At 55.1% G+C, this 24,204-nt stretch overlaps 7 protein-coding genes across 7 annotated transcripts; 2 read left to right on the plus strand and 5 right to left on the minus strand.

Moving 5' to 3' along the window:
• Nucleotides 1-194: 194 nt before the first annotated feature.
• BKA78DRAFT_246790 (delta-delta-dienoyl-CoA isomerase-like protein) lies at nucleotides 195-1,246 on the minus strand (the record flags this gene model as incomplete). Its single annotated transcript, XM_066884246.1, has 2 exons — nucleotides 195-939; nucleotides 1,110-1,246. 2 exons carry the CDS (start codon nucleotides 1,244-1,246, stop codon nucleotides 195-197), a joined length of 882 nt encoding a protein of 293 aa, XP_066747778.1.
• A 201-nt stretch (nucleotides 1,247-1,447) lies between these two features.
• On the plus strand, nucleotides 1,448-4,268 carry BKA78DRAFT_305813 (mediator of RNA polymerase II transcription subunit 1-domain-containing protein). Its single transcript, XM_066887731.1, has 2 exons — nucleotides 1,448-3,363; nucleotides 3,421-4,268. The coding sequence occupies exons 1-2, from the start codon at nucleotides 1,654-1,656 to the stop codon at nucleotides 4,117-4,119; spliced, it is 2,409 nt and encodes an 802-aa protein (XP_066747779.1). The 5' UTR covers nucleotides 1,448-1,653; the 3' UTR covers nucleotides 4,120-4,268.
• BKA78DRAFT_305815 (uncharacterized protein) lies at nucleotides 4,269-5,185 on the minus strand. The gene is made up of 2 exons (XM_066887732.1): nucleotides 5,041-5,185; nucleotides 4,269-4,928 (listed from the first exon to the last, which is right to left on the minus strand). The coding sequence occupies exons 1-2, from the start codon at nucleotides 5,120-5,122 to the stop codon at nucleotides 4,387-4,389; spliced, it is 624 nt and encodes a 207-aa protein (XP_066747780.1). The 5' UTR covers nucleotides 5,123-5,185; the 3' UTR covers nucleotides 4,269-4,386.
• Nucleotides 5,186-5,455: 270 nt separating this feature from the next.
• BKA78DRAFT_329915 (uncharacterized protein) lies at nucleotides 5,456-7,553 on the plus strand (the record flags this gene model as incomplete). The annotated part of the gene is made up of 3 exons (XM_066889713.1): nucleotides 5,456-5,622; nucleotides 5,740-6,281; nucleotides 6,328-7,553. 3 exons carry the CDS (start codon nucleotides 5,456-5,458, stop codon nucleotides 7,551-7,553), a joined length of 1,935 nt encoding a protein of 644 aa, XP_066747781.1.
• A 1,650-nt stretch (nucleotides 7,554-9,203) lies between these two features.
• On the minus strand, nucleotides 9,204-12,921 carry BKA78DRAFT_335233 (uncharacterized protein). Its single transcript, XM_066890215.1, has 4 exons — nucleotides 12,557-12,921; nucleotides 12,341-12,498; nucleotides 11,680-12,282; nucleotides 9,204-11,632 (listed from the first exon to the last, which is right to left on the minus strand). Exons 1-4 carry the CDS (start codon nucleotides 12,672-12,674, stop codon nucleotides 9,503-9,505), a joined length of 3,009 nt encoding a protein of 1,002 aa, XP_066747782.1. The 5' UTR covers nucleotides 12,675-12,921; the 3' UTR covers nucleotides 9,204-9,502.
• Nucleotides 12,922-13,579: 658 nt separating this feature from the next.
• Nucleotides 13,580-16,349, minus strand: BKA78DRAFT_246937 (uncharacterized protein; the record flags this gene model as incomplete). Its single annotated transcript, XM_066884262.1, has 3 exons — nucleotides 13,580-14,676; nucleotides 14,725-15,339; nucleotides 15,389-16,349. 3 exons carry the CDS (start codon nucleotides 16,347-16,349, stop codon nucleotides 13,580-13,582), a joined length of 2,673 nt encoding a protein of 890 aa, XP_066747783.1.
• Nucleotides 16,350-21,534: 5,185 nt separating this feature from the next.
• BKA78DRAFT_349877 (uncharacterized protein) lies at nucleotides 21,535-22,049 on the minus strand (the record flags this gene model as incomplete). The annotated part of the gene is made up of 6 exons (XM_066890877.1): nucleotides 21,535-21,570; nucleotides 21,625-21,688; nucleotides 21,743-21,770; nucleotides 21,829-21,867; nucleotides 21,919-21,975; nucleotides 22,025-22,049. 6 exons carry the CDS (start codon nucleotides 22,047-22,049, stop codon nucleotides 21,535-21,537), a joined length of 249 nt encoding a protein of 82 aa, XP_066747784.1.
• Between the last annotated feature and the right edge of the window lie 2,155 nt (nucleotides 22,050-24,204).

Below are 24,204 nucleotides of genomic sequence, written 5' to 3' on the forward strand. Positions count from 1 at the left end.
TGTGACTGAGTGTCCTGCACAACGAGTTTTGCGTCTGCTGTGCCTTCAGGCTGCTGCGCTTCTAAGCAACTCTACGCCACATGCAAGTGCGCCCGGAAGGGCAAGAGTGAGGGGAACCAATAGGACGCTGATGAACCGCTAATGATGGGATATTCAACTGATCTCAAAGCGCATCTACAACCAGGTATCTGCTTCTACAACTTCTCAAACGTCGGCTTCCTCTTCTGCAACCCGCTCAGCAGAGCTCTCTTGACATCATCAGTCTGCACCATGCCCATGTTCCAAATAGCCGTGTACCTCAGTCCCTCCTCCGTTGGTCTATCCCTGCTGTAATTCACCAATTCCTTCGTCCCAACAACAGCAACCGGGCTCTTGGTCGCAACCAATTTACACAGCTCGAGTCCCTTTGCAACCGCCTCCTCCTTCGTCGGCAGAACATACGAAAGCAATCCGGCATTGAGAGCCTCGGCCGGAGTAAACGGACGCGCCGTTAGCGCAATCTCCTTGGCAAACGACGCATGGCCAGTGACCTTGGGCAGGCGGGTCAAGACGCCAATGTCGGCAGCGATACCGATATCGACCTCCTTGATGGAAAAGGCCGTGGTGGCCGCCGCGACGCGCATGTCGGCGCAAAGCGCAATGTCGAGGCCCAATCCGTAGGTGTGGCCGTGCATGGCGGCCACGACTGGCTTCTCGCACTTCTCGATGGCCGTCACGCATGCTTGGAACTCTTCGATATGGCGTTTGACGTAAAGCGACTTGCGCGCAAAGTCATCTTTGCTGCCGTCGGAAGAGTCGCCCAGCACGCCGGATTGGGAGGCGGCTTGCACGTCCAGTCCGGCTGTGAAGGCGCGGGGGCCTGCGCCGGTGAGTAGGACGGCGCGGACATTTGGGTCGTGAGAGAGGCGTGTGAAGATGGCTCCGAGGTTGAGCCACATGCTTTTGGAGGTCAGTTGCGGTTTAGGGGTTGGGATGGAGGGCATATATTTTTCTTTTCTTTTTCCCAAAATTGCCGTACACGGTTTTTGGTGTAGGTCTTTTTTGTTTGGAGGAAGCCGGGTCATGATAGACAGCCAGAGGATGAGGAGAATGAAGAGGTCAGCACATACACTTCTATAAAAGCATTCAGCTTTTCTGGCCGGTTGATCTCGACGTGTGCTACATATTCGGACGGAAACGTAACGTTGAAGTACTGATATGAGTATGGCTCAATAGAGCTTTTGGAGGGATCTTTGAGAGAGCCCATTTTTCGAAAATCGCGGTGACAGACTCTATGTTTTTGGTGGCGATGAATATAAAAGTTGCGGAGGTGATGACGAGGAGATGCCGGCTCAGGGCACATGCCTCGGCTCATGGTGCATGGCGCAGGCGGGTGTTTGACAAAGAAGCAAACAGGCGGCGGACTAATGCGCAAGCTCTCCCAAGCTCCCGTCTCCGACAGCTCCATCGAAAAACATCGTCAAGCTCCCTGCTCGCCGAACAATTCACCCTGTTTGCGACCGTTGCTCTTGGCAGCTGACAGACAGTCGCTCTCTGGCTGTGCGCCTTTCCACCCTTCCCCCGCGTCGGCCAGCCATGATTCAGCTTCCGTAACTGCAACCGCAACCTTCCCTGTCCACCACAGACCCGCTCAGGCCCCGACCACCACCAGCCATGTTGACCCCAAATTTTCCCAAGCATTCGGCCGCCGCGACACCACCGCAGTCCGGCTCGCACCAGCACCATCAAAACCAACACCTTGGTGCCTTCTCGCCACCCGCTCCCCGCAGTGTGCCCTCTCCAGCCGCCCAACGTTCCTCCCATCACGCTGCAAAGTCGCCCTTCAACGCCTCTGCCGCCCAGATGGCGCACAATCACCCCACCGTCAGCTCTGCCAGCGGCAGTAAGACTCTTATTGGGAGCTCGCCGGCTGGTGGTGGCCTCAATCTCGACTCACCGGGCGCGCTGAATCTCGGATTGGGTGTGCTCGGCGGCCTCGAAGGCGGCGTTGGAATGGGCATCAGCATGAGTGGCATGAGCGGATTGGGGCTCGGCATGGGACTGGGAAGCTCGATGGGTGGCCGGCCAGACGACACGGAGCAGCGCAAACGCCTGGAGAGCATCATTGCGACGCTAAAGGCGCGTCCAGGGCGCGTCAGCAAAGAGGGTGTCGAGCGCCTGGCAAAGCAGGTTGGCATGAGCAGTGAGGTACTGTCCGACGCGGCGGGCGAACAATTGCTGCTGGCGCACACGAGTATATTGCTGGATGTCACCTTCCGCGACGACCTGGTTAGCAACGTAGGCGCTTCGTTCGGTGCCCTTTCCGAAGCGGTCCAAAAGCACGAGAACTCTGCGGCGCGTGTCCTAAAAGACGATCTTACACCTGAGCGCGGGCTGCCCAGCATCAATCTCTCATTGGATAGGTTCGCCAAAAATTTGGAGAAACTTGCGAGACATGATACCCTCAGTATATTCAAGGATGGAAAGCCGGAGGTCAGCTGCTTCGAAGCTATCAATGGCGTATACATCAGTCTACAAAGGCTTTTCGAGCATGAGAAGAAGGCGGCCCTGCACTTGCTGGACGTATCGAGGCCAAACGCAAGAGAACGAGCGGCGCGCCAAGTGCTATGCAAGAAAAGTGGCAGGCCAAGGATGAACGCAAATAAGCAGGTCGGGCTGTCACTCGAATATTGGATGGAGAGGAGATGCGTCTTTAGTCGGCCAGAGCAGACAGGCAACGGAGCCATTGGCTCACCCATGGACGTGGACGGGGACGAGTCGTACGATGAGTCTCTGACCAAGATATACTCCCTCACGCTTGAATGTGAATCGTCTCCCGCACAACTTTATCCCTCGATACGCGTCAGCGACCAATGGATATCAGAATCAGTGGAAAAGCCCTCAGATCCCAACGACCTCTTTGCATCACCTGTCATCGACTGGTTGGATCCACCACCGACGTATTCAGGGGCTTCCGACTCGCAGAACGACCCCATGGTACTAGACGGCAACGGCTTGGGCAAAGTCCCAGATGTTCGTTTCGTCGCCAAACTGAACCCCCCTCTGGCGCTTCCGTTGAACGTGGCGCAAAGCATTCTAGCCTCTGTCAACGTGCAGCTCAATCAGGAATCAATAAAGTGGTCGACATCATTAGAATCGCTAGTAATGAGACCGGATGAGGAGATGGGACAGAACGCTCTCGCCGCCGATTTCAACAAGACCAAGGAGTTTACCAGCTCGCGGAATGTGCTGGTGATTGATAAAGAGGGCAAAGAGCAGGACCGGCAGCACTGGACGACGCTGTTTGCTCACAAGGCTGAAGTGGCATGTATACTGGAAGAAATACCATTCCACCATCCTAGGCAGCTGATTCAGGTACTTCCAGTAAGTTCTAGTCTCTTGTCTGAGCCCTTTCAATGTTACCAGGCTAACATCTGCTAGGTTCTCCGTCAGTACGCCCACCTCAGCACTCTTCTGCAATCCCCATTCCAGCACCCTTTATCCCAGGAGGCGTCGATTTCCAACGACTCTCCGCCAGCACTGCCGCCTCTTGCCCTGAACATATCCCTCAACACCCAACTCGACCCCTCGGGCGCTCCATCTCCCACTCTTTACGTCTCCTACCCCCGCAATCTCTCCGAATCTCAGATCTCATTTAGATCGGCGCCAGGTCTCTCGAACGGCAATGCACAACAGAGCGCCGTCGATTCTCTCGATGCCCTTTTTGCCGACGCAAACTTGACCGCTCCGGCTTCCACCGACCCCAACGCCATGGACCTGGACGGCTTGCTCTCGGGTGGCGCAGTGGGTGGCGCCGATCCACCCACGGTTCTGCTCGCGGTCTCCATCCTGCCAAACGCAGACGTCACAATCGCCTCCCAGGACTTGCTCCCTGATGCCATCATCGCTTCTGAAGAGAGTGGAAAGACATCTTCAACAGGGATCAAGAAGGAAGAGGATAACGGTGCAACTGGACCGAAGAGTGAGAAGCAAAGACAAGAAGAGGAGAGCCGCAAGTTCCGCGTGCTAGGGAAATGGGGCAAGGCGCTGGAGCTTGCGGGAGATGTTGGTTTGTGGGTCGAGTGGGTGAAGAAGTTCGCCGAGCAGAAGAATGGTCGGGAGGGATCCATGCCGCAGTAGGTCGACGTGGGGATAAGACTGTGGATACAAGGGGTCCTACTACGACATCGCAGTCATTGGACGCAATCAATGGGGGAGAGCATTGCTAAGGAGTCAGAAAAAGGTAAATGGATACCCATCCGAGCATCAATAGACGCCCAGATTCTATGCATTCTTTCTACCAACGAGATGTACTCATGCAAACGCCCGCTGAGGAGAGATTTCTTGAATCGTACACATTCGTATTTTCTTTCATCCCAGGGTACTTTTTCTCTGGCACCTACCTGCCTACCCTCTTCTCCGTGCCAGCTTAGGTGTCCAGGCCTCTGGCTCCCACTCTTGCGCCGGCTTCAAGCCGTCCCATGGTGACGGCTCTTTGGCCTTCTTGAGCTTCTCCTTCCCTCGCCTCTCCCTCCGTTGTGTCTGAACCTGTTCGCCAGGCGGCTCCTGTGAGGTCGCCACACTTTCAGCCTCTCTTGATTCCAGCACTTGTTTCTCTTCTTGTTGCTTCTGGGCCATTGGATCATGAGGTTGGAGCACCATGACGGGTTGGTCGCGCGACGGAGGATCCAGAGCACTCGGCTTCGCAGCCCAGCGAGCGTCGGCCTCTGCAGCGAGCTGCTTCATGCGGAGTTGTCTTGCTTGCTCCATTTGTTGCTCAGGAAGGCTTGGAGGATCAGCGCGGGCGTGTCGTAGCCATTGCATCCACACCGGCGGCACCTTGACCTCGCTGTAGTGCGTCTTGCCGGTGTACTTGACGATGCGCCGCCATCGCTGCGCGTTGTGCACGTTCTTGAATTCCCAAAACGTGTTGCCGGCTAAGTCGAAACCTGAGTTGGGCTCGTCAGCAGAATGTCGCGCGTTGTTTGAAGTGGGTTAGATTTGAAGGGCCGAGGGTCGAAGACGGGCTGATGCGGCGACAGAATTGGTTTCGTTGCTTACCTCGCAGGACCTTCTTCCGCCAGGGCAGCTCGAGGGCTTTCCATTTGTACCACCATTGCTTGATCTGTCCCGGTTGAGGCATTGCGGAAGCACTGCGGAGGAGGGACTGGGAACTGGGAGCACGGGCGACAGTTCTGGACTTCGGTTGACGCAGTAATGAGGAATTCCCAGCCCTTGACTGGACAAGCTCGAGCAATGCCTGATGACGAAATTTGTTGTTGCCGCTCCAAAGCGCGGGCCTGCTCATTCCAGCCGGCAACCGTCCCCATTGCTGTGCGGCTAGCGGCCCGGCGGGCGTTGGCCCCAGCCACGATCTCCGCCTGCTCATCAATCTACACCCCTCTCCTATAATTCTACCCACCCTCCTAGTCCACTTTCCTCTCTTTCTCGAGTTTTTCTCTCTCTTTACTTCGCCATGGCGTCCGTCACGAGTTTGGACCAAGACATGAAGCGGTTGCGCCTGGGAAAGGCCAACCCGCAAGCCAGCAATGAGGCGCGCACTTGGATAGAGAGCACCTTGGGTCAAAAGCTGCCGCCTGGAGACCTCATGGATGCTTTGAAAGATGGCACTGCGCTTTGCCAGTATGTCCACCCTCACCCATTTTGAGAAAATCTACCTCCCCGTCGCCGTCGCCATTGCCGTCGTCATCACTTCCACAATGCGCCGATTACCGGATAAGCTGACGATGGAGCCTACAGACTTGCTAATCTCGCCCTACCACCTCCGGGAATCAAGTTCAAGAAGTCGGCGATGCCTTTTATGCAAATGGAGAACATTTCGCATTTCCTGAAAGCATGCGAACAACCGCCGTTCAACCTCCACGCGCACGACCGCTTCCTCACCGTTGACCTCTACGAGAAGAAGGATCCCGCGCAAGTACTACAATGCATCGGCGCCTTCAGCCGCGTCGCCCATGCCGCCAATCCGTTCAAGTTCCCGACCTGCATCGGCCCCAAAAAGAGCGGCATGAGCCCTGCGACTACCGGGAACGGTGGCTTGACGGCCGGCGGATACTCGTCGAGCGGCTTTGGGCGGAACCGCGGTCTCAGCAATGTCAGCACTGGTAGCTCATCCACGACTCCGGGAGCAAAGTTTGCACCGATTAAGCCCTTGAGCCCGTCTGTCACCGGCGGATCCGCTTCGTCAAGCAACGGCACAAAGAGTCCGGGTCCAGTGAGCACGTGGAGCAAGAGGAGCGACCAGGGCGTCACGGCACCGGCATGGAACATTGCCCAATATGGTGAGTAGTCTTGTATCTTGAGCGAGCGAAATAATAATGAAATTAGGGTACATGGGAGGCGCGAATCAGGGGAGTCAAGGTGTCGCATTTGGCGCCAGACGGCAAATCACCTCCGCAGCACCCCACGTCCCGAGTCTCGCAGAAAAGGAGCGCAAGCGCAAAGAGCAGGAGGCTGAAGCTGAGCGACTGCGTCTTCAGGCAGAGGAAGCGGAGCACAAGATACGGGTCGAGCGGGAAGCAGAGGAAGAGCAGGCAAGGATAGAAGAAGACAGGAGATGGGAAGAGGAAACTCGCCGGCGGCGCGAAGAAGAGAAGCGTAAGGTCGAACAGCAAAAGCGCGAATGGGAAGACCAAGAGCGAAGGTGGAAAGAGGAGGATGAGAGAAAGATGCGGGAAGAAAAGGAGGCACAACAGAAGCTCGAGACGGAGACTCACCGTCCACGGGGTGCCAGCAATGCGGCGCTTCGGGGACAGTACTTGAGCGACTACCAAGCTCAGCAGGGAATCAAACCACGCAGCCGTCAAGTCAGCCGCAACGACCCCGAACTCGAAGCCGAACGCACGCGAGTAGCAGAGCTGGAGCGCCAACTCGCGGAAGCCAAGGAGCGCGAGCGCCAATATCAGCGTGAGCGTGAAGGACGCGCGCGCCCCGAGAGCAGTGCTGCGGCCGCCGCACCTGCACGTCCTCCTTCGCCGCCAGACAGCAACGTCTCCTGGGCCGGCGACGAGCGCGAATACCTTCGTTCACAATGGCAGCAAAACCAACAGAGGACGAGTCGGCCACTTCCCGAGCCCAAGGCGGTACCAGCGCTCCCATCACGCCCCCTTCCCGAGCAACCTTCAGCCGCAATAGCAGCTTCACCTCCAACATCACCTCGTCCGCTTCCGAACCCTCCGTCCGTCGCCTCTCCCAAGTCTCCCGCCTCGGCACGCTCCATGCCTCTCTCGCCTGTTCCGAAGCAATCACCCTCCAGTATCCACACTTCCCCAGCACAAGCACAGCAGAAGAAGCCCGGCAGCGGATGGGCATCCAAGTCGCTACTCGAACGCGAGATGGAACGCGAACGCGAGCGGCAACGTGAGTGGGAGGAAGGTCAAAAGCGAGTCGCAAGTGCAGCGCGCGACGTTGGCGAGGGTAGTGGGCCCGGTCAGTCCTGGGACGTTCATCAGTACGGGTATGTGGGCGGGGACAGCCAAAACAAAGTCGGCACGGGCATCAATTTCGGCGGTCGTCGGCAGATACTGGGACCAAGAAACATGCCTCCGCCTTAGATGACACACTCCCATTCCTATTCCCTTGCCCACTGTAGCTAGACTGGCTGGATTGGGTTGAGGGACAGGGCCGCGTGGTGGCGTGTTCTGCATGAAGCATGCACCCACGACGAACGAGACGCCAGCCCAGACTTTCTGGAGGGGAGCCAACGCAATGGAAGCCAGGCCACCTTGACGGAGATGTATTTTTTCTTCTTCTTTCCTTATTTCATACGTCTCCTTTGAACGCCACGATCTTCGTCGGCCGGCCTGAAGCGAAGCAAGCAAAGGGACCCACGGAAAGAGAAACCCGTCGAGAGTGCGCGTGGCTAATGAGATTTTGCGTTTGTTCGCCTTCCTACAGGACTTCGTCTTCTTCCCTTTCGCACGTTGCCGTCGACTTTTCTGCTTCTTCTGCGTCTGCTTCTCCTTCTCCCGCTGCTGCCCCTGCTGGCAAGACACCACCAACAAGCCAACTCCACGACCGGACGACCCCCGACTCCTCCCAGGACCTGTCCTCCCTCTCCACCAACCAAACCCACCACCCCTACGCCGTCCAAGCCATCGCCATGGCCTCGTCGTCGTCCACCGGCACGCCCTCGACGACGCCCGCCACGCCGGCCACGCCCGCCTCCGACGCCGCCGGCTCGTCGTACTGGGACGCCATCGACCCGGACAACGACGCCTACCCCGACTCGTGTGTCGACTACGTCGACGACTCGTTCTGCAACAACACCGTCTCGGAACTCGACCTCAACGACGTTGGTGATGCGGGGTTGTACGGGTATGGGGATGAAGACCAGGAGGATGAGGATGATGATGATGATGCGGGCTGGTGGGATCAGCTTGCTGATGATGACGAGTACTGGCGCGATTCGACGCCCGCGCCGACGGTGGCGGAGGTAAGGTGTGCCGCTTGATTGGTATGCCTGGGAGGGAGAAGATGGTGTTGCTTCTTTGTTAATTGGGTCGGTTGGTTGGCTGCTGGGTTGGTAATTTCAAGAGCGCAGAGGGTATGGAGTAATCGATTTGGAGGAGGTAAAAAGAGGCAAAGGCCGACGAGAAAAGGAGGGGGAAAGAAAAGAAGACTCTTTTTTTTTTTTTTGCGAGAGCCAGCCGCCTCGTCTCGTCTGGTGTTTTTCAGACCATCTTATCGTTTGTTGTACTCCTACTCTTGTGTATTGGATTGGCTGGTCGATTGGTTGGTTTGGTTGGTTTGGTCGCCGTCTGTCTGGAGGTTATCTTGCTCTGTTGGCATCTTTTCCAAAGAAATTCCTTTTCGGTTGGTGGGTCATTTTCTTGTGTCGGTCACTCGTTGGTCTGCTGCATTTTGGTCGGTCGTTATTGCACATCATCAAGAGCAAGGAAGGGGAGGTTGGTGGTAGTATCATCGTAGAGCAGAGGAGAGAGGAGAGGAGAAAAGCTAATCAAAAGACTACCGTAATCAATAGTCTCAAGTCAATGTTCAATCGACTTTTTGAATAGATACGGTCCTACACGGATGAAGATGATTTGTCTTGGACTTTGTTATGCGGTGCAGTACCTGCGCTGCGCGTGGTCAGATCCAAAACGATGGTACTCCCAGAACTCAGACGAGACTTGCCGAATGGATCGATCCGATGATAATCACGATCCAAACCTGTGAGCATCACAATCCGGATGTGTGAGAGGAGTGAGTCTTTGATTCCGATCTTTATTTGTTTAGGTGCAGTGTCTGACGTTCTTGCTCTATACTACTCACCACCACCAGTGCGTACTCCTTTGTCTACACCCCCACAACCCATACCCACCGTTGATCGCTTTCTTCTTTCTGCTTTCTGTATGTGGGAGGGAAAAAAAAAATCTCAAATCTCTAAGTTTTTCTTCTTTTCAAATCAAAGACGAACTCCAACCTGAAAAGGCTCTTCGCTCCCTGCTTCCACGACGACCCCCGATACCAACGCAACAGAAACCAAGCTGCGACCACGCTACTACTCAGCCTTGGGCTTCTTTGACTGGCTGACCGGATGACTCATGAAGAAGCTGCGCTCGGCCAGCTTGAGCACCTCATCGATGAGGATGATGGGCGCCGAGAAGCCGACGACGGCCCACCACTCAGCCTTGTTGAGGGGGACGATGGAGAACAGGCCCTGCAGCCAGGGGACGTAGAGCAGGGCAAAGTGGAGGGCCATGCTGAGGGCGATGGCGTAGACGAGCATCATGTTGCGCCAGAGGGGCAGCGTCAGGAGCGACTCGGAGCTGCTGAGGGCGTTCATGGCGTTGAACATTTCGATGACGACGAGGATGGAGAGCGACACGGTCGACGCCGCCTTGGCCTGGTTGTCGGCGAACATGCTGCAGCCAATCTCGGGGAAGTGCGACGGGCAGCGGTGGAAGTGCGTCAGCTGGTAAAAGGAGATTTGCGGGCCGGCCGAGTAGTACATGAACCACCAGGCGTAGCCGGCGACGGTGGCGACGCCGACGTATGTGCCGATGACCATGTAGCGGAAGAAGAGCCAGCCACCGACCAGCGGCTCGTCACGCTTGCGAGGGGGCCGGCGCATAACGTCGTGGTCGGGCGGATTGAAGGACAGAGCGGTTGCAGGCAGACCGTCGGTGACGAGGTTGACCCACAGGAGTTGGACGGGAATCAGGGCCTCGGGCATGCCGATAGCTGCAGTGAGGAAAATGGAAACGACTTCGCCAATGTTTGACGAGATGAGGTAGCGGATAAATTGCTGAGTGTTGTTGTAAATTGAGCGGCCCTCTTCAACTGCGGCTTCAATGGTGGCAAAGTTGTCGTCGGCAAGAATCATGTCAGCGGCGAGACGCGCAACGTCAGTTCCCGAACCCATGGCAACTCCAATGTCGGCCTTCTTGAGAGCAGGTGCGTCGTTCACACCGTCACCGGTCATAGCAACGACTTCACCATTGGACTGGAGCAGATCGACGAGCTTCGACTTGTGGCCGGGTTCCGTGCGAGAGAAGAGAGACGCGGTACGAGCAGCGTCAAGCTTCTGCGAGTCGCTGAGATCTTCGAATTCGCGGCCAGTGTAGCTCTTCCCTGTAAGATCCTCATCTTGTCCAAAGACGCCAATTGAGCGGCAGATGGACTCAGCCGTGTTCTTGTTGTCTCCAGTAATGACGATGACGCGGATACCAGCGTTGCGGCACTGGCGAATCGACTCGGCGACCTCAGGGCGGGGAGGGTCCAGCATAGTGACGAGACCAACCAGGGTAAGGCCCTGCTCGAGTTGAGTGTATTCCTTTGTCGTCTTCGCAGTCTTGAAAAGGGGATTCGATTGGGTTTGGACATCCTCCTTGATGGCAAGGGCAATGACACGCAGACCACGGTTACCATACTTGACGACTTCACTGGCAATCAAGCTAGAGAGTTTGCCATTCAGCGGGACCTTGGTACCATTCTGGCCAACCACGACGTGAGTGCAGCGGTCCAAGACTGACTCTGGCGCGCCCTTGACAAAGAGCTTCTCCGTGCCTTCGTAATGACCCAAAACAGACATGCTCTTGCGGTCTCTTGAGAATTCATAAGTTGCAATGTGCTTTCCCTGGCCCTCGTACCACTTGCTAGCCCAGTGGATGCGTTCAGCGAGAGGAACAGCGCTCCTCTTGGCGTTGAGCGAGCCGTCGGGAGTGCCAATCTTTTCAGCCAGAACGCGCAAAGCACCTTCGGTGGGTTCGCCAACGAGACTGTAGTTGCCGGTCTTTGCATCGTAAGCAAGCTTGGCTTCATTGCAGAGCGCTGCGATTTGGGTGATCTGGGTCAGGGTCCGAGAGCCAACAGCTGGGTCCAACATTGGCTGGCCCTTGTACGTCAAGGCTCCCTCAGGTGCCAAGTTGGTGCCCTCGACATCAATTTCTTCAAGACTTGCCGCACTGTCGCCGAAAAAGACGACCTTGTTCACACTCATCTGGTTCGTAGTCAGAGTACCAGTCTTGTCCGAGCAGATGACGCTGCAGCTTCCAAGGGTCTCGACGGAGGGCAGACTGCGGACGACGGCGTTTTTGGCTGCCATTTTGCGGGTGCCAAGGGCAAGACATGTGGTGATGACGACGGCGAGACCTTCGGGAATGGCGGCGACACCAAGAGAGACAGCAATCTACATCGTGTCAGCCCAGGCTCAGCATATATAAGCAAGTTACTCACCTTCAAATAGTAGATAGCACCCCTCAGCATGCCTCCATGGGCAGGCTCGCTAAAGTTCCGAATGTTGATGACCCAAACCAGGACGCAAATGGCGGAAATGACCTTGGCCAACATGTCACCAAAGTCATTCAGCTTCTCCTTGAGCGGCGTCGGGGCAGAGATTTGCGCCGTGATGCTCTCATGAATGTCACCAATGGCAGTGCTACCGCCAGTCAGGACGACAACCGCAGTCGCATGGCCCGTTACGACCGTCGTGCCCGAAAACAGCATGTTGACCTGGTCCTGCTTGACAGCATCCTTGTCCTTGATCGCCTCGACGCGCTTTCCGACGCTCTCGCTCTCGCCCGTGAGGATCGACTGGTCGACGCTGAAGCTGTTGGACTGGAAAGACAGAACGCGGCAGTCGGCGGGGATGCGGTCTCCGACCGAGATGGAGATGATGTCGCCGGGAACGAGCTCGTCGGCCTTGATGCGCCTGAGCTTGCCGTTGCGAACAACCTTTGCGTCGAGGGCAGAGTATTCCTGGAGAGCGGCAATGGCCTTTTCGGCGCTGGATTCTTGGGACACGCCAACGACGGCATTGAGGATGAGGATGGTGAGGATCTGTATTCGAGCTGGTGAGCGGTGATTTTTCCCCGAGTATCGAGCAGGCTGTACGTACAACAACGGGGTCAACAAACGCAGTCCAGTCATCGCCTTCTTCGAACAAAGCCAGGACGAAGGAGACGGCGGCCGAAGCGAGCAGAATCAGGACGAGTTGGTCCTTGAATTGCTCGAGGACCAGCTCCCATAGCGGGGTAGGAGGATCTTCAGGAAGGGCTTTGGAGCGCGCGGTTAGCTCGAGAAGGTGGACGAGAGGTTTCCATGGGCCACAAACCATTCTTGCCAAACTTGGACAGCTGCTGCTGGACGCGCGAGTCCGAGAGACCAGATTGCTCGTCGACGTCGAAATGGCGCAGGACGTCCTGAGCCGATTTGACGTAGGCAGACTCCATGGTGGTGTAGAGACTGGACTGGAGTACTGTAGTGCGGCGCAAGGAAGAGCGCAGCGTGGATTGGTAAGGTAGCACAGAGCTCGGCGGACGTGCTTTGGGCGGACCAAGCTTCTGGAGCGATGATGTAGAGGCCGACTGGGGTCTTCAGGAACCCGAGCGAAGAGGACAGATTTCACAAGTCGGGTCAACCCAGACCGTCACGACCAAACACAGTCAGCCGTCGCCGTGTTCCAAAAGTCGAATCCCTCACCACTCTTGAAGCTCTGGCGGCATGCAGGTCCTCGCTCTCACTCCCGTCGTCGAATCCGGCGCCAGACCAGCCCTGGTCTTCGGCCGCTTGGCAACCTTGCCGCAGAATCATATCTTCAACTCCCCATTTGTCATTGGAGGGCCAAAAGTCTGTACAAGACATGTGTCATTTTCCATGTCCATCACCTGGACGTTTGCTATTTTTCTTGATATCTGCGCGCCAGGAGCTGTCGTCACATCGAAGCGCGGGTGCTCGCCTAGATCCGTCGCCGTCGCTTGCCTGCCCCAATTCAAGACCCTCCGATCCATACCATGCCCAATCCGTCTCATGCGTACATGCCGATACATTCGCATCCGACCTCTCGAATTCATTTCGTCCCAAATCTTTGTCCTTTGAACGCCAGTCTGCCGCAAACCTTTCTCCAAGAAAATAAGAGAATAAACAGGATGCCGATCCAGCCGCTATGCTATCCACTTTGTACACAAGAAGAGGAAAAGTATTATGTAGATTGCCCGGTAGATCTTGTGCCCTGCGGCCCTGTACCCCACCGGCTCCAGTGGTCGGGCCCAGGGTCTCGCCCTGACGTGCACATCTTTTGCGTGCCTGAAGTCTGCAAGTCGCCAACGCTTGCCGGCGGTGCCTGGCGCGGTCCACTTCAAACCGCAACAATGGCCTCGTCTTCGTCGTCGCCGAGCGTGGATTCGTGCTCTGCCTGAGTGCAGTACTCCACTATGAGCTTTTCTAGGTCTTGCAGCTTGAATGGCTTCGTCATCAGCCCCTTCATGCCGGATTCTGCAGCCTCCTTCATGGCCCGCTCCGTCACGTCTGCCGTCACGGCTAGGATCGTCGGGCTCTTGATCCCCAGCTCTTGTGTTGCCAAAATATGTCGTGCAGCCTGCGCACCGTCCATCAATGGCATCCACAAATCCATCAATATTACGTCCACTTGCTCTTGTTGTTCGCGTGCTACGGCCATCTGCCGCAAGACGTCGACCCCGTTGTAGGCCTGGCGGATATTTCTGTACCCCAGTTTCTGCAGCATGTTGACGAGAAGCTTGCGGTTGATCATGTTGTCATCGGCGACAAGGATGTTGAGCGGATGCCGCTTCGCCAGTTCTCGGTCAAAGGTAATGGTTTTGAGTGAAGTCCTTCTGCTCCTGGGCTTTGGTCTCGGTGGAGGAGGATCTCTCACTGGGTCACTTTTTGGCGACACTGACTCCAAACGGTCCTGCGGAGAGTCTGCCGTGAAGCGTGCCTTACCCGATGGCACCATGGGACTGGGTGCTCTTGACTTGTCCACTTGGCCGGCTTCGCCGTCCTGTCGGGGCTTCCGAGGTCGTAGAGATGGAGATCTTGACGACAAGGGGGTGGCAGAACGGCTAACAGGATCACCAGGCGTGATCGGAATTCGCATTTCAAATTCGGATCCTCTATTTGGTCCACTGGTATCCGACCTTACGCAATGAATGTCGCCACCAAGTTTCCGGGCCAACCCTCTTGCTACTAGGAGACCGAGTCCCAGGCCCTCACTCCGACGTGTTAAAGAATCATCTTCTCGCGAAAATGGCTTGAACAAGTGCGCCAGGAAATCCGCAGGAATGCCGGTCCCTTGATCTTCCACTCTGAGCACAATGTACTTGTGTCTTGGGGTCGTGTTGAGCCTGGCCTTGAGGCGGATCCGTCCTTCGTCCGTGAATTTGAGAGCGTTCAAAAAGACACATGAAATCATCTTGGCCAAGTCTCTCTCGTCGACTGCTTTTTGTTAGCAATGCCAGCGAAGATTTTGACAACAGTACTCACTGAGAATTGTCTGAGGGATATCATGGTCTACAGACCATTCTATCGTCTTAATCCTTGGTGACCCGCTGGGACTGTTCATGTGTACTTCGATAATCTCCCCGCCATCTGTCTGCCTGGCAACCGCTGACTCTGGCCTTCCTCCCAGTTTGAGTGCGTCGTTGATGACGTACTGGATAACGTCGCGTACACCAGTATGCCGTAGACCCGGGGCGACTGTACTTTCCGAGGCAAAGTTTGGCATTGGTGGAGTCGTCTTCCTTTCTTTTGATGCGCTGGCGGAACTCGCAATCGAGGCCAAGTCGCTGTGTCTTTTCCGCCTTCTGCCACGACTTGTTGACGCGTCGTCCAAACTTCGCTGCGACTTCCAGACTTCGTCCGTCACTTGCTGCTTTGGGCTGCTTCCAGCCTCCCAGGGATTGCTTTCTCTTCTCCGCTTGTGTCTTTGAAGTCCAAGTGTCATTTGGTTTCCCGCAACGACGATGTCCGGCTTTTTATCTTCGTCTTGAATGTCTTCTTCGTCGCTGGGTGATGATGTTGGTGATTCAGGTACGCCCATGTTCATGTCGTAAGCATGGACCACGTTATCGGCGGCCTCGACTGCTCGTCTCGAACTGTCTTGGGAACGTTAGCCTTGTGGACCCTGCCAAGGAGGCGAATGACATACCTTGAACCATTTCGATGTTTTCTTTGAGACTTTGAAAAACTTCGCGGAGAGCTCCATCGCCGTGGCCTTCGACGGCCTCTTGGACAGTGGCGTACATGACGTCGAGCATACCGACGACACCTTGCATGGGCGTTCGTAACTCGTGTGAGAGACTTCGGGCATACGGCTTCAAGGATTGTGCCACGGTGACGGCTTCGTGGGGAACGACCTTGGTGGGTCTGTCTGGGGATTGTCGCGACGGCGATGGAATCTCTCCAGCCATCTTGACACCTTCTAGAATACGATCTAAAATCATGTCCTCGAGAGAATGGAACAACATTTCGAGATATCCCCAGGACAAATTTCTCTTGGCTGCGCCTTCCGGAGACCACATGACCCCAAAATGGGCAAAGCACTTTCCTTCTGCCCACAACGGAACTCCCAGGTACGCCTCGACAGGGACCGGGAGATCATTAGCATTATTTTGAAGAAACTCATTCAGCCTGCCTGGAATGACAAAGGTCTTGTCATGTTTCATATACGCGCAAGGACAAGACCAGGCGTGATACTTGAAGTTTTTGATGCTCTGCTTGATGTCTTTGCCGTCGTTGACGTAAAATCCAACAGCCATCAGACATGAACCTGGTTCGCCGATGGGGGGCATTTCGACGGGAACATTTTGATCATCGACCACGATCCGTTTGGAAATGAAAGCGTACTGGGCGCCGACGATGGTGGCCAAGCCTTCGGCCAGTTCGCAGAAAAATTCCTCGCTCTTGATTTGACGCAAGCGCGCCTTCAGCTTTACCATTTGCTCGGTAGCGTTGCTCTCGGCGGGGTCGAAGAGTTGGGACAAGCCTTGGCGGAAACCCGGTTGGCCAGAATGCAGGACTACGCCCGGCTGAGGACAAGCGAAGCACAGCGAGTCGCGGTCGATGAGACCCTTGGGCTCGTCGGGCGCCGCCGGGACAGCATCGCTCATCCTCGAACAGAATTCAGGCGGACAAGATGATGCAAAGGTGCCGGGGCAGGCGAGACAGGAAGCCAAGGTGAATGACGGCGAGCAAAGATGGACCAAGAAAGGCGAAGGAGTCGGGACATGCGGCCCTCGATGGTGGGCACAGTGGAGAGCAACCTATAGATGGTGATGGTTGGCACGTGCGGCGGTGCGGCGCGACGGGACTGGACGTCAGACGTGTGATGTGATGGACTCAGCGTCGGACTCGGGAGCAGCGGAGTCAGCGGCGGAAGAAGCAACAACGTCTGAGAGGGAAGAGGAAGAGAAGAGAGACAGAGAGACGGAGAGGAGGACGGACTGGAGGAGCAGCAGCGGGGGCGGAGAGGGCAAGGCGCAAGGGGGGTTGGAAAAGGAATGTAGGGTAGGTAGGTACACCTCAGGTATTGCTGGGCTTTGAAGACGAGTAAGAGGTTGGAGCAAGAGCAGGAGGCTAGGGCTTGGCCAGCGGTCTCGACCTGCAGATCGACAAAGGCTTGGCCGGGCTGCTCGCAAGTGCGGGACTCGTGCAAGACTGCGATTCCCGGACTGCAAAGTGCGGCGTATCGGTCCAGACCGTTGGTTGACAAGCCACTTGTTGCTGACGCACCACCCGAACAACAATGAGCACGGCACGGGAACAGCGGTGACGTGACGTGAAGATGTTTGAGAGGAGCATGAATGACTTGCTGCTTGATACATGTAGTCTACTGTATAGCAACTCTTGAAGAGGTGCAGTGCAGGGCCTAGGCACCCTCAAGCTCAGAGCCCAGAAGGCCCCCAACGCCGCCCGCCAGATCGCCCAATGCAAGCGCAGGGATGGCCACATCCGCATACGGAAGCCATGGGAAGCAGCAAATCGTCAACCGTCTGGGCAGGCCGGCCGTTAACTCTAGATGAATTCTGGAATCCCGCTTCCAAAAGCCAATCCAGACCAAGGGGCCGTTGCTCTAAGAGCACATGGCAACAGATCATCTGCTGCTCTCCCTACTGTACTTCTCGCACACCACCACACTACTGTACAAAACTTTGTTTCCTCCCGCCCAGGTATCCCTCTCTGCTGCGTCATTGCCGGTCAGCCGAGTCTCTGTGCTGGCTAGCTTTGGTTGTCGCACCATTCGCCATCCCAACGCTGCGGAGCCGAACGGGATCTCCCCTTTTCCATGGTCCATCTCCACCTCGTCATCGTTTCCCGTCCAGGAGCTCCCTCCGCTGCTTACTCCATGTCTGTCCTCGTCCCGTCGAAGCCCAACGCGTCCTTTGTTGTTTCCCTTGCTCTCGGAACTCTCCATTCGTTGCTCTCAAGCACTTGACTTCGCCTGCCCGCCGCACTTGACCTCCTCCACTCCCGGTTCTGGCCAGATGCTTTACTGCCATGCCAAAAATAGGTAGTTCGCGTCCGTCTCTGACTCTCAACCACGTCGACTCTGGCCAGACTGTCCAAGATTTTCCCACAAACAAGGTTGACCAATTTCCATTCCAGCCAACAGCAACTGCTCATCTGCTCCAATTCTGGCCCGTCTCCAATTTTGATTGGCGATCCATTATTCAAGAGAACAGATGGACTGTGCGCGTCAAACCAAACGTCGTCCTGCCGGCTCAGAATTCAGCCTGCTATTACTGCATGCCGCGCACAATCACTCGTGGCACAGCCAGGCCAGATGCTGCTGTCGACTGCACGACCCCCTCGTGAAACGCGCCACTCCTGCGCGGCATGCACTCCGATCGACTTTAACGAGCCCATCGCACTCTGGTAAAAACCCATCTTCGCTCAATCTGCCAGACCCACTTGGAGATCCTCGTGGTTTGCGGCCCGTCCTCTCACGTCGCGTTTGACAGCATAGGGCTCTCGCTTGTCCAAGCTCTTAGACCTCCAAGGAAACAAACATGCCACACCGCTCCATCCACCGGACGCTAGGAGCTAAATGTCGCACTCTCACACTAACTAGCACGCTCTGCTGACAATCAGGCCGTCTTTTGGTGCAACCGGACATGCCAAGTCCGGTCTTTGTGACTTCTCCATCCCTTTGCTTGGACAAAGAGCCGCTGCTGTCTCTTTTTCTGCATCTCGGACCATGGTATACGAACACGAGGGACTCTTTTCTTTTACAGGCGCATCAGGTTCAGCATTGGGATGTGATCTGCAAAATGCCATGCGGAAATCTGCATGCATGGGGCGAAGTCGATGGCAGCCACAACCTGCAGAGCACACCCAAAACTATTTGGAATGACTTTGGACACAGCAGATTGGGTTGGCCGATATATTGCCCCAGGCATGGCAACTTGAACGCACGTTGCCTGTCGGCACGGCAGTCGTCAACTACCGACTCCAAGAAATTGGCGGACAAGGCCGCTCCCGTGTTTCTCTTTGGAGTCGTCCACCACACGATTATGATGTCATAGATCGCGACCGCTTCCACGCGCATCCCATGCGCCAAGCCCATATGAATACAAACTCGCCCCATAAGCTTACTTTTCATCCCTGATCCAAATCTCGTCCTTCCACCTCTGCTTCGAGGCCCTTCTGTCCAGCACCAGACTCGCACCTGTGTCACGACGAGTACAGGCCAGCAAGACGAACCAGCCAGCGACACTCGGATTGGCTTGCATAGTCGAAAGTGCGCGCCGCTTCCATCACCTTCGTTGCGACGTTAGCAAGGGCGTGGCTGGCATTGTGCCATTGCTTGCTCTATCCAGCCGAGCATGTCTTTGTCGTCTTTGTGGAGTCGGTCAACGTACCATGGGTATGCCATTGCTGAGGGAACAAACTAATCTCATTGATCAGACCACTGAAGCGTTTGCCTTTTGGCAGGGCGATGAAAAGAAGACGCTCCGCGCTCCTGCTCTGGGAATGGGAAAAGATATCTTGCTCACGCTCATCTATCCGTGCAGCTATACGCGATCGCGACCCTGAGCAAGTCCTGCCAACCGGACGTCGGCACAAAGATGATGCATCATCTCGTGTACTACCAGCCTTATTCCTCACGGACCGCTGCATCGTACGGGCTGACCGCACGTCAACACATCAAACACTTTTGAGTCCCCGTGCATTGACCTCTGTCTTGGAGGGATCTTGTCATGCTGCTGCATGCCTGAGCAAAGAATTGACAGGTGCGCTTGTTTGTCAGTCTTTAACAAATGCACGTTGATTCTGCAATGGCGGCGCAGCAAAGGATTCCACCCTTCATGAGGAGGATCGAGCGAAGCTCGAAGCCGCAGTGCGTGGACAGAGGAGGGATGGTTTTGACAAATCAGTGTGCTGGGCAGACATGGAGAAGAGTGTTGACATGCGGATCCAAGCAGCTAGAATTACAACTTGGGTCTTCACACTCGGTGTCTTCAAAAATGATGGCCATGCTGGCCGCCAGAGTGACGCCAGTTCCCATGTTTTGCTTAATGCATATCACTGCTCCCACCAGGGGAAGTGGCTGAAAGGGGCAATCGCGGAAGCTGCAACATCGAACGTCTGCATCTTCAAAACCCCAGCGAAAACCTCAATCAAAACCTCAATCAAAACCTCAATCAAAACCTCAATCAAAACCTCAATCAAAACCTCAATCAAAACCTCAATCAAAACCTCTATTAAAACCTCAACCAAAACCTGAGTGAAAACTCCCCCTAGACTTTTAACGATGAACGGCAGGGCGAAGCCCGATTACCCTTTTTGGCGTTGCGAACCTAAAGGGTAATGGTGGGCTTGATCCAACGTCAAACGTCTGGGTGTTGATGGAAGCTCTGCTGAAACCTGAGCCAAAACCTGAAGAGAAACCTGAGCCAAAACCTCAGCAGAAACCCGAGCGAAAAACCAGACTCAGACGTCCGACGATAAGCAATGGAGGTCCAGTTACCCTTTTCGGCCTTGCCGACTTAAAAGGGCAATGGCTCTCTTCAACGTCGAACGTCTTGATGGAAGTGGGGTAAGGCGGCTTCCTCAGCGGAACGGTGGAGGACTCTTGGTAGACCTTCATCGTTCGCGAAGAATGAAGTGAGCATGCTTCTCGCGAGGATTGGACGACGGCATCAATTATTGAAGTGGTAGATGCAAAGTGTGACATGCTTTCGCAGTCGGATGCTGAGTCTCCTTGCGTGTGCTCAATGGTTGCTCAGATTTATCTGCAGGCAAGTTCCTCCGCTGTCGTTGGCTGGGTTTGAACTTTAATTGAACTCTACAGTCCTCCAGTGGAGTTTCTGTTGATTAATTTGACGGGTCTACTTGCCCCTTACAAATGTTTGGACTATCTGACAGCCGCAAGGCGCAAATCTCTGCTTCAACAACCAAGTTGGACCGGAACGAACTTGTAATGTCCAAACGCATTGCATGACACTTGTTTGGCCTCAAAATGTAATCTCACGTTGAACTTCTCGTGTCTTTAGTTGGCCAGCTTCAGCCAGCTTGACACCTAGCCGAACTAAAGACTGGTACATTCAACCGAGCCAAAAAAGTATCTGAGACGCTCGAAGACACAACACCAAACGTCGCTTGCTGTTTTTAGCTGGGTCTATCCGACCTGACAGTCAACTGACAAACATTTCGGCCAAAAACAGCATCGAGACGTCAGAAGGTAGGTGATGGACTGGCACTTGCACCCTCAACATCCAACGTCAAACGCCTTGTACTTCGAGCAGCTGTTTGGAACTCAGCGTATGGCCACTGTCTGCATGACATTCAATTAATACTAGGGCATCAACTCTCCGCGCATTTTTGAGACTTATTTGTTTGCTGGTCTAATGAAGCGTGGATCCATGTTGGCCTACTTTTAGAGTTGAGTGACCGTCTTCGGGGGAGAATCGAAGCCCAATACACGCGTCAATATTTGAAACTCATGATTTTGGTCGGTGGCCCCTTTGGTAATCCAAACACATTGGCTTGACATTCACGCTTGAGGAGCACTTTTGATGTACCGGAATTTTCCTATTATTTCGAGAGAGTTCCCACTCGGTGCTGGCGCTGCATGCGGCGGCCATCCAGACGGCATGTAGGCTGCCTCATATTGAGGCATTCGGATCAGGCTTCCTCTCAAAAACGGCTGGCCATTGGCAACTTTGGCCAATGTGCTGATCCATTGCCAAGGTGATGGCCTGCTGCTGCTCTCATCACTCTCGGCATGGCGGGTTCCAATGGAATGGGAACCTTTTTTTATTTTTCGAAGAGAGACTGCCCGGTCTCAACCACTCAAGCTCCAGAAGGGCCCTCTCCACCAGGAATGAGCTGCCAAAGTATCAGCACCCTGGCGGCAAAGTCGAGGTCAGCTGGGGAATTTACCATGCAAATGTTGTTTCCGTTGAGTAAGATCTTCGACAGCTTGGTCTGGTTGCCGGAGTAGTCACTGCAGCGGCTATTAGGCTCCTTGATTCGTAAACGTAAAGGCGCAGCAGCTTACAATTCCGTCACATCCTCGAGGACCATGTCTGGAGGTCATGTGAGCTCAAGTCCCGGTGTTTCCTCTTGGGTGCGGCAGCCACTTACTAACATAGTCATCGAAGCCGAGCAAAGTCCCGCTGAATTCTGGAAAGCGGTCAGTCGATGAGCGGAACCCATGAGTCTGGCAGAATTCACCCTTGTCGCCCTTCATCACGACCCAAATCTTCGAACCGACGCACTTGTCAATCAATTCTGCGACCTGATCAGCGCCGCTCAGCGTCGAGCGTGTCATCAAACTTACCCAGAGGCAACAGTTGCGACGCCATGATGGAGGCTGTGTAAGGCGCGCAAAGTTGTAGATGTCTTCCAGGTTGTTTGGCAGATGCTGGAGTAAGGCAGGCGGTCAAGTGACACGGACGAAGAGCTGGGCGAAGCTCGGGCCATTCTACACGTGAGGCTCCGTTTCTTGGCGCGTGGAACGCTAGGTGCCTGAGGCGACAACGAGAATCTCGTTAGGATCCATGTCGAGCGCACTCGATTTTCTCACACCGTGAACGCGGAAGTACGTCACGCAAGCTGTCTCGCCTACCACTCGTCAACGCCAAAAGGTCATTATTGGCGAAAGCTCAGCCTCAACCGTCATCTCACGCGGGCCGCAACCTTCGGCTTGTGGGCCTTTCTCCGCGATTCCCGGAAACCCTTTGCCTTTCTTGACTGCAGTCAAACAACACCGACGGCGCTGATGGCGCTGAGGGACATGGCCGCATCTCGGGCCCTCATCAAACGACGAGACGGCTTCCGCCGCTCGCCTACACTTCGCTCTGTCCGCCTAGCTCCCTGATGATTCTAGGTGTTTTTCTCGGTAGAGTCTCATTGGAACTGTCCGCGGAGACCAAATCTATCGACCCGCAACTATGCGACTGATGCTTTGGTTCAGCTTTCCAAAAGTCGGCAAGCGTGAGTTTGAAAATATCGGACTGCAAGGACTACGGGCCACGAATGTCACGTTGCAGGTCTCCTGGAAAGCTCATAGGTTGTCAGAGGAAGATTTTGACTTTCGACTCGTATACTGCCTTACAACAAGGCTGTCAAAAGCAACCCGAGTGCAACGTTTACTGAGCTCAACCCATGGTGTCAGTGCAAGAATATTGAGGCTAGTGGTCAATTGCAACCGTCCGGACAGGCTTGCACCCTGGCAGTGCGGCTTGAATCCATGCAAGTTGGAAACAGCCCGTCCACGGAAGAGGAAGGAGTGATGAAGATGTTCTGGCAACCACGGAGGTTTACCAGTAGAAAGGCAAGAGCTTGGAACTGTCAGGCAATGACTGAATCGACAGCATGCTCCTGCGTCACGCTCAGCTCAACAATTTATGAAGAGGGACTTTTCAAGACTGGAAGCAGCCTGGTAGCGCACAATTCCTGACTCGGATGCCGCTACCGATCTCTGGTTGGTTGGCTACGTTGGTCATCACGTGAGAGAAGATAGGAAAGGAAGCACCTGGCCAATCGCGTCTCACCATGACAATGACACCCAAGGACGAAGGGAAAAGCCTGAGTACGTTTCCAATTTGCCTCGCTTGTCAAGCAGGTCGTCAAAGAGGAAGGATTACCGGATTTCCGAATCATTGACGAAAATTCGTTGGATCCTTTCGCGGCGTGGCGATGCAGAGCAGAATAAACGGCGCTACCAAGCCTAACAAAGGCCGTAACTTGGACCTTGTATACCTCGCGTCGTCTTGGCCTGATTCGATAAGAGCATGTGTTGGCACGGATAAGCGTCGAAGAGCCTCCTGTGGCTGCTAGGAGGACCTTGCCTCCGCCATCGGTGCACAAAACTCACTGTCAGCCCTGTAAATTCAGGTGCATGGATCGGTACAACCGCCATTAACCGCTGCTACATGGACCTCGAACAATACACAAGGCTGCGGATTGCGGAGGGCGGCTGATGGTGAGCGGAGGAACATCCCCAGAAGCGTGTGGTGGTGGCCGCGGCTTATCTCTGCTCGGACACCTACCCCACACCTGTCGTATCTCCTTCCTACAGCATACACCCTCAACGCCAGCCGCCAAGCACAGCTCTAGTTGCATGACACAACGCTCTTGAAAATCCAACCTAGTGTCAGCGGATATTTGCCAGCCAAGCTGATTAGGCCAGCCTTACCGCCCCCAAAGCTGCCGCTAACCACGCACTCCGCTTGCTTCGTCGCTACTTAATCGCCATTATGCCCGTGCCCCGTCCAGACAGGGAGACGCGTATCTTATCGCTCTCAATCCCTCCCCAAAAAAATTTGGCGCAGTAAATGGCGACACCTGAAGAAGGGGTGAGCTTTTAAACATCGTTGATTCCCTCGTTCTGGTCTGCCAGAAGCAACCACTTCCACAATCGCACTCCTTGCGCAGTCAGTGCAAGATGGCAAGCATCGAAAAGGCTGGTAGCAACGATTTGCCTTCCTACGATGGATCGCACACCAAACCATCAGG

The sequence above is a fragment of the Phyllosticta capitalensis genome (genome assembly GCF_038381095.1).
Source record: "Phyllosticta capitalensis strain CBS 128856 chromosome Unknown BKA78scaffold_2, whole genome shotgun sequence".
Taxonomy (NCBI): domain Eukaryota; kingdom Fungi; phylum Ascomycota; class Dothideomycetes; order Botryosphaeriales; family Phyllostictaceae; genus Phyllosticta; species Phyllosticta capitalensis.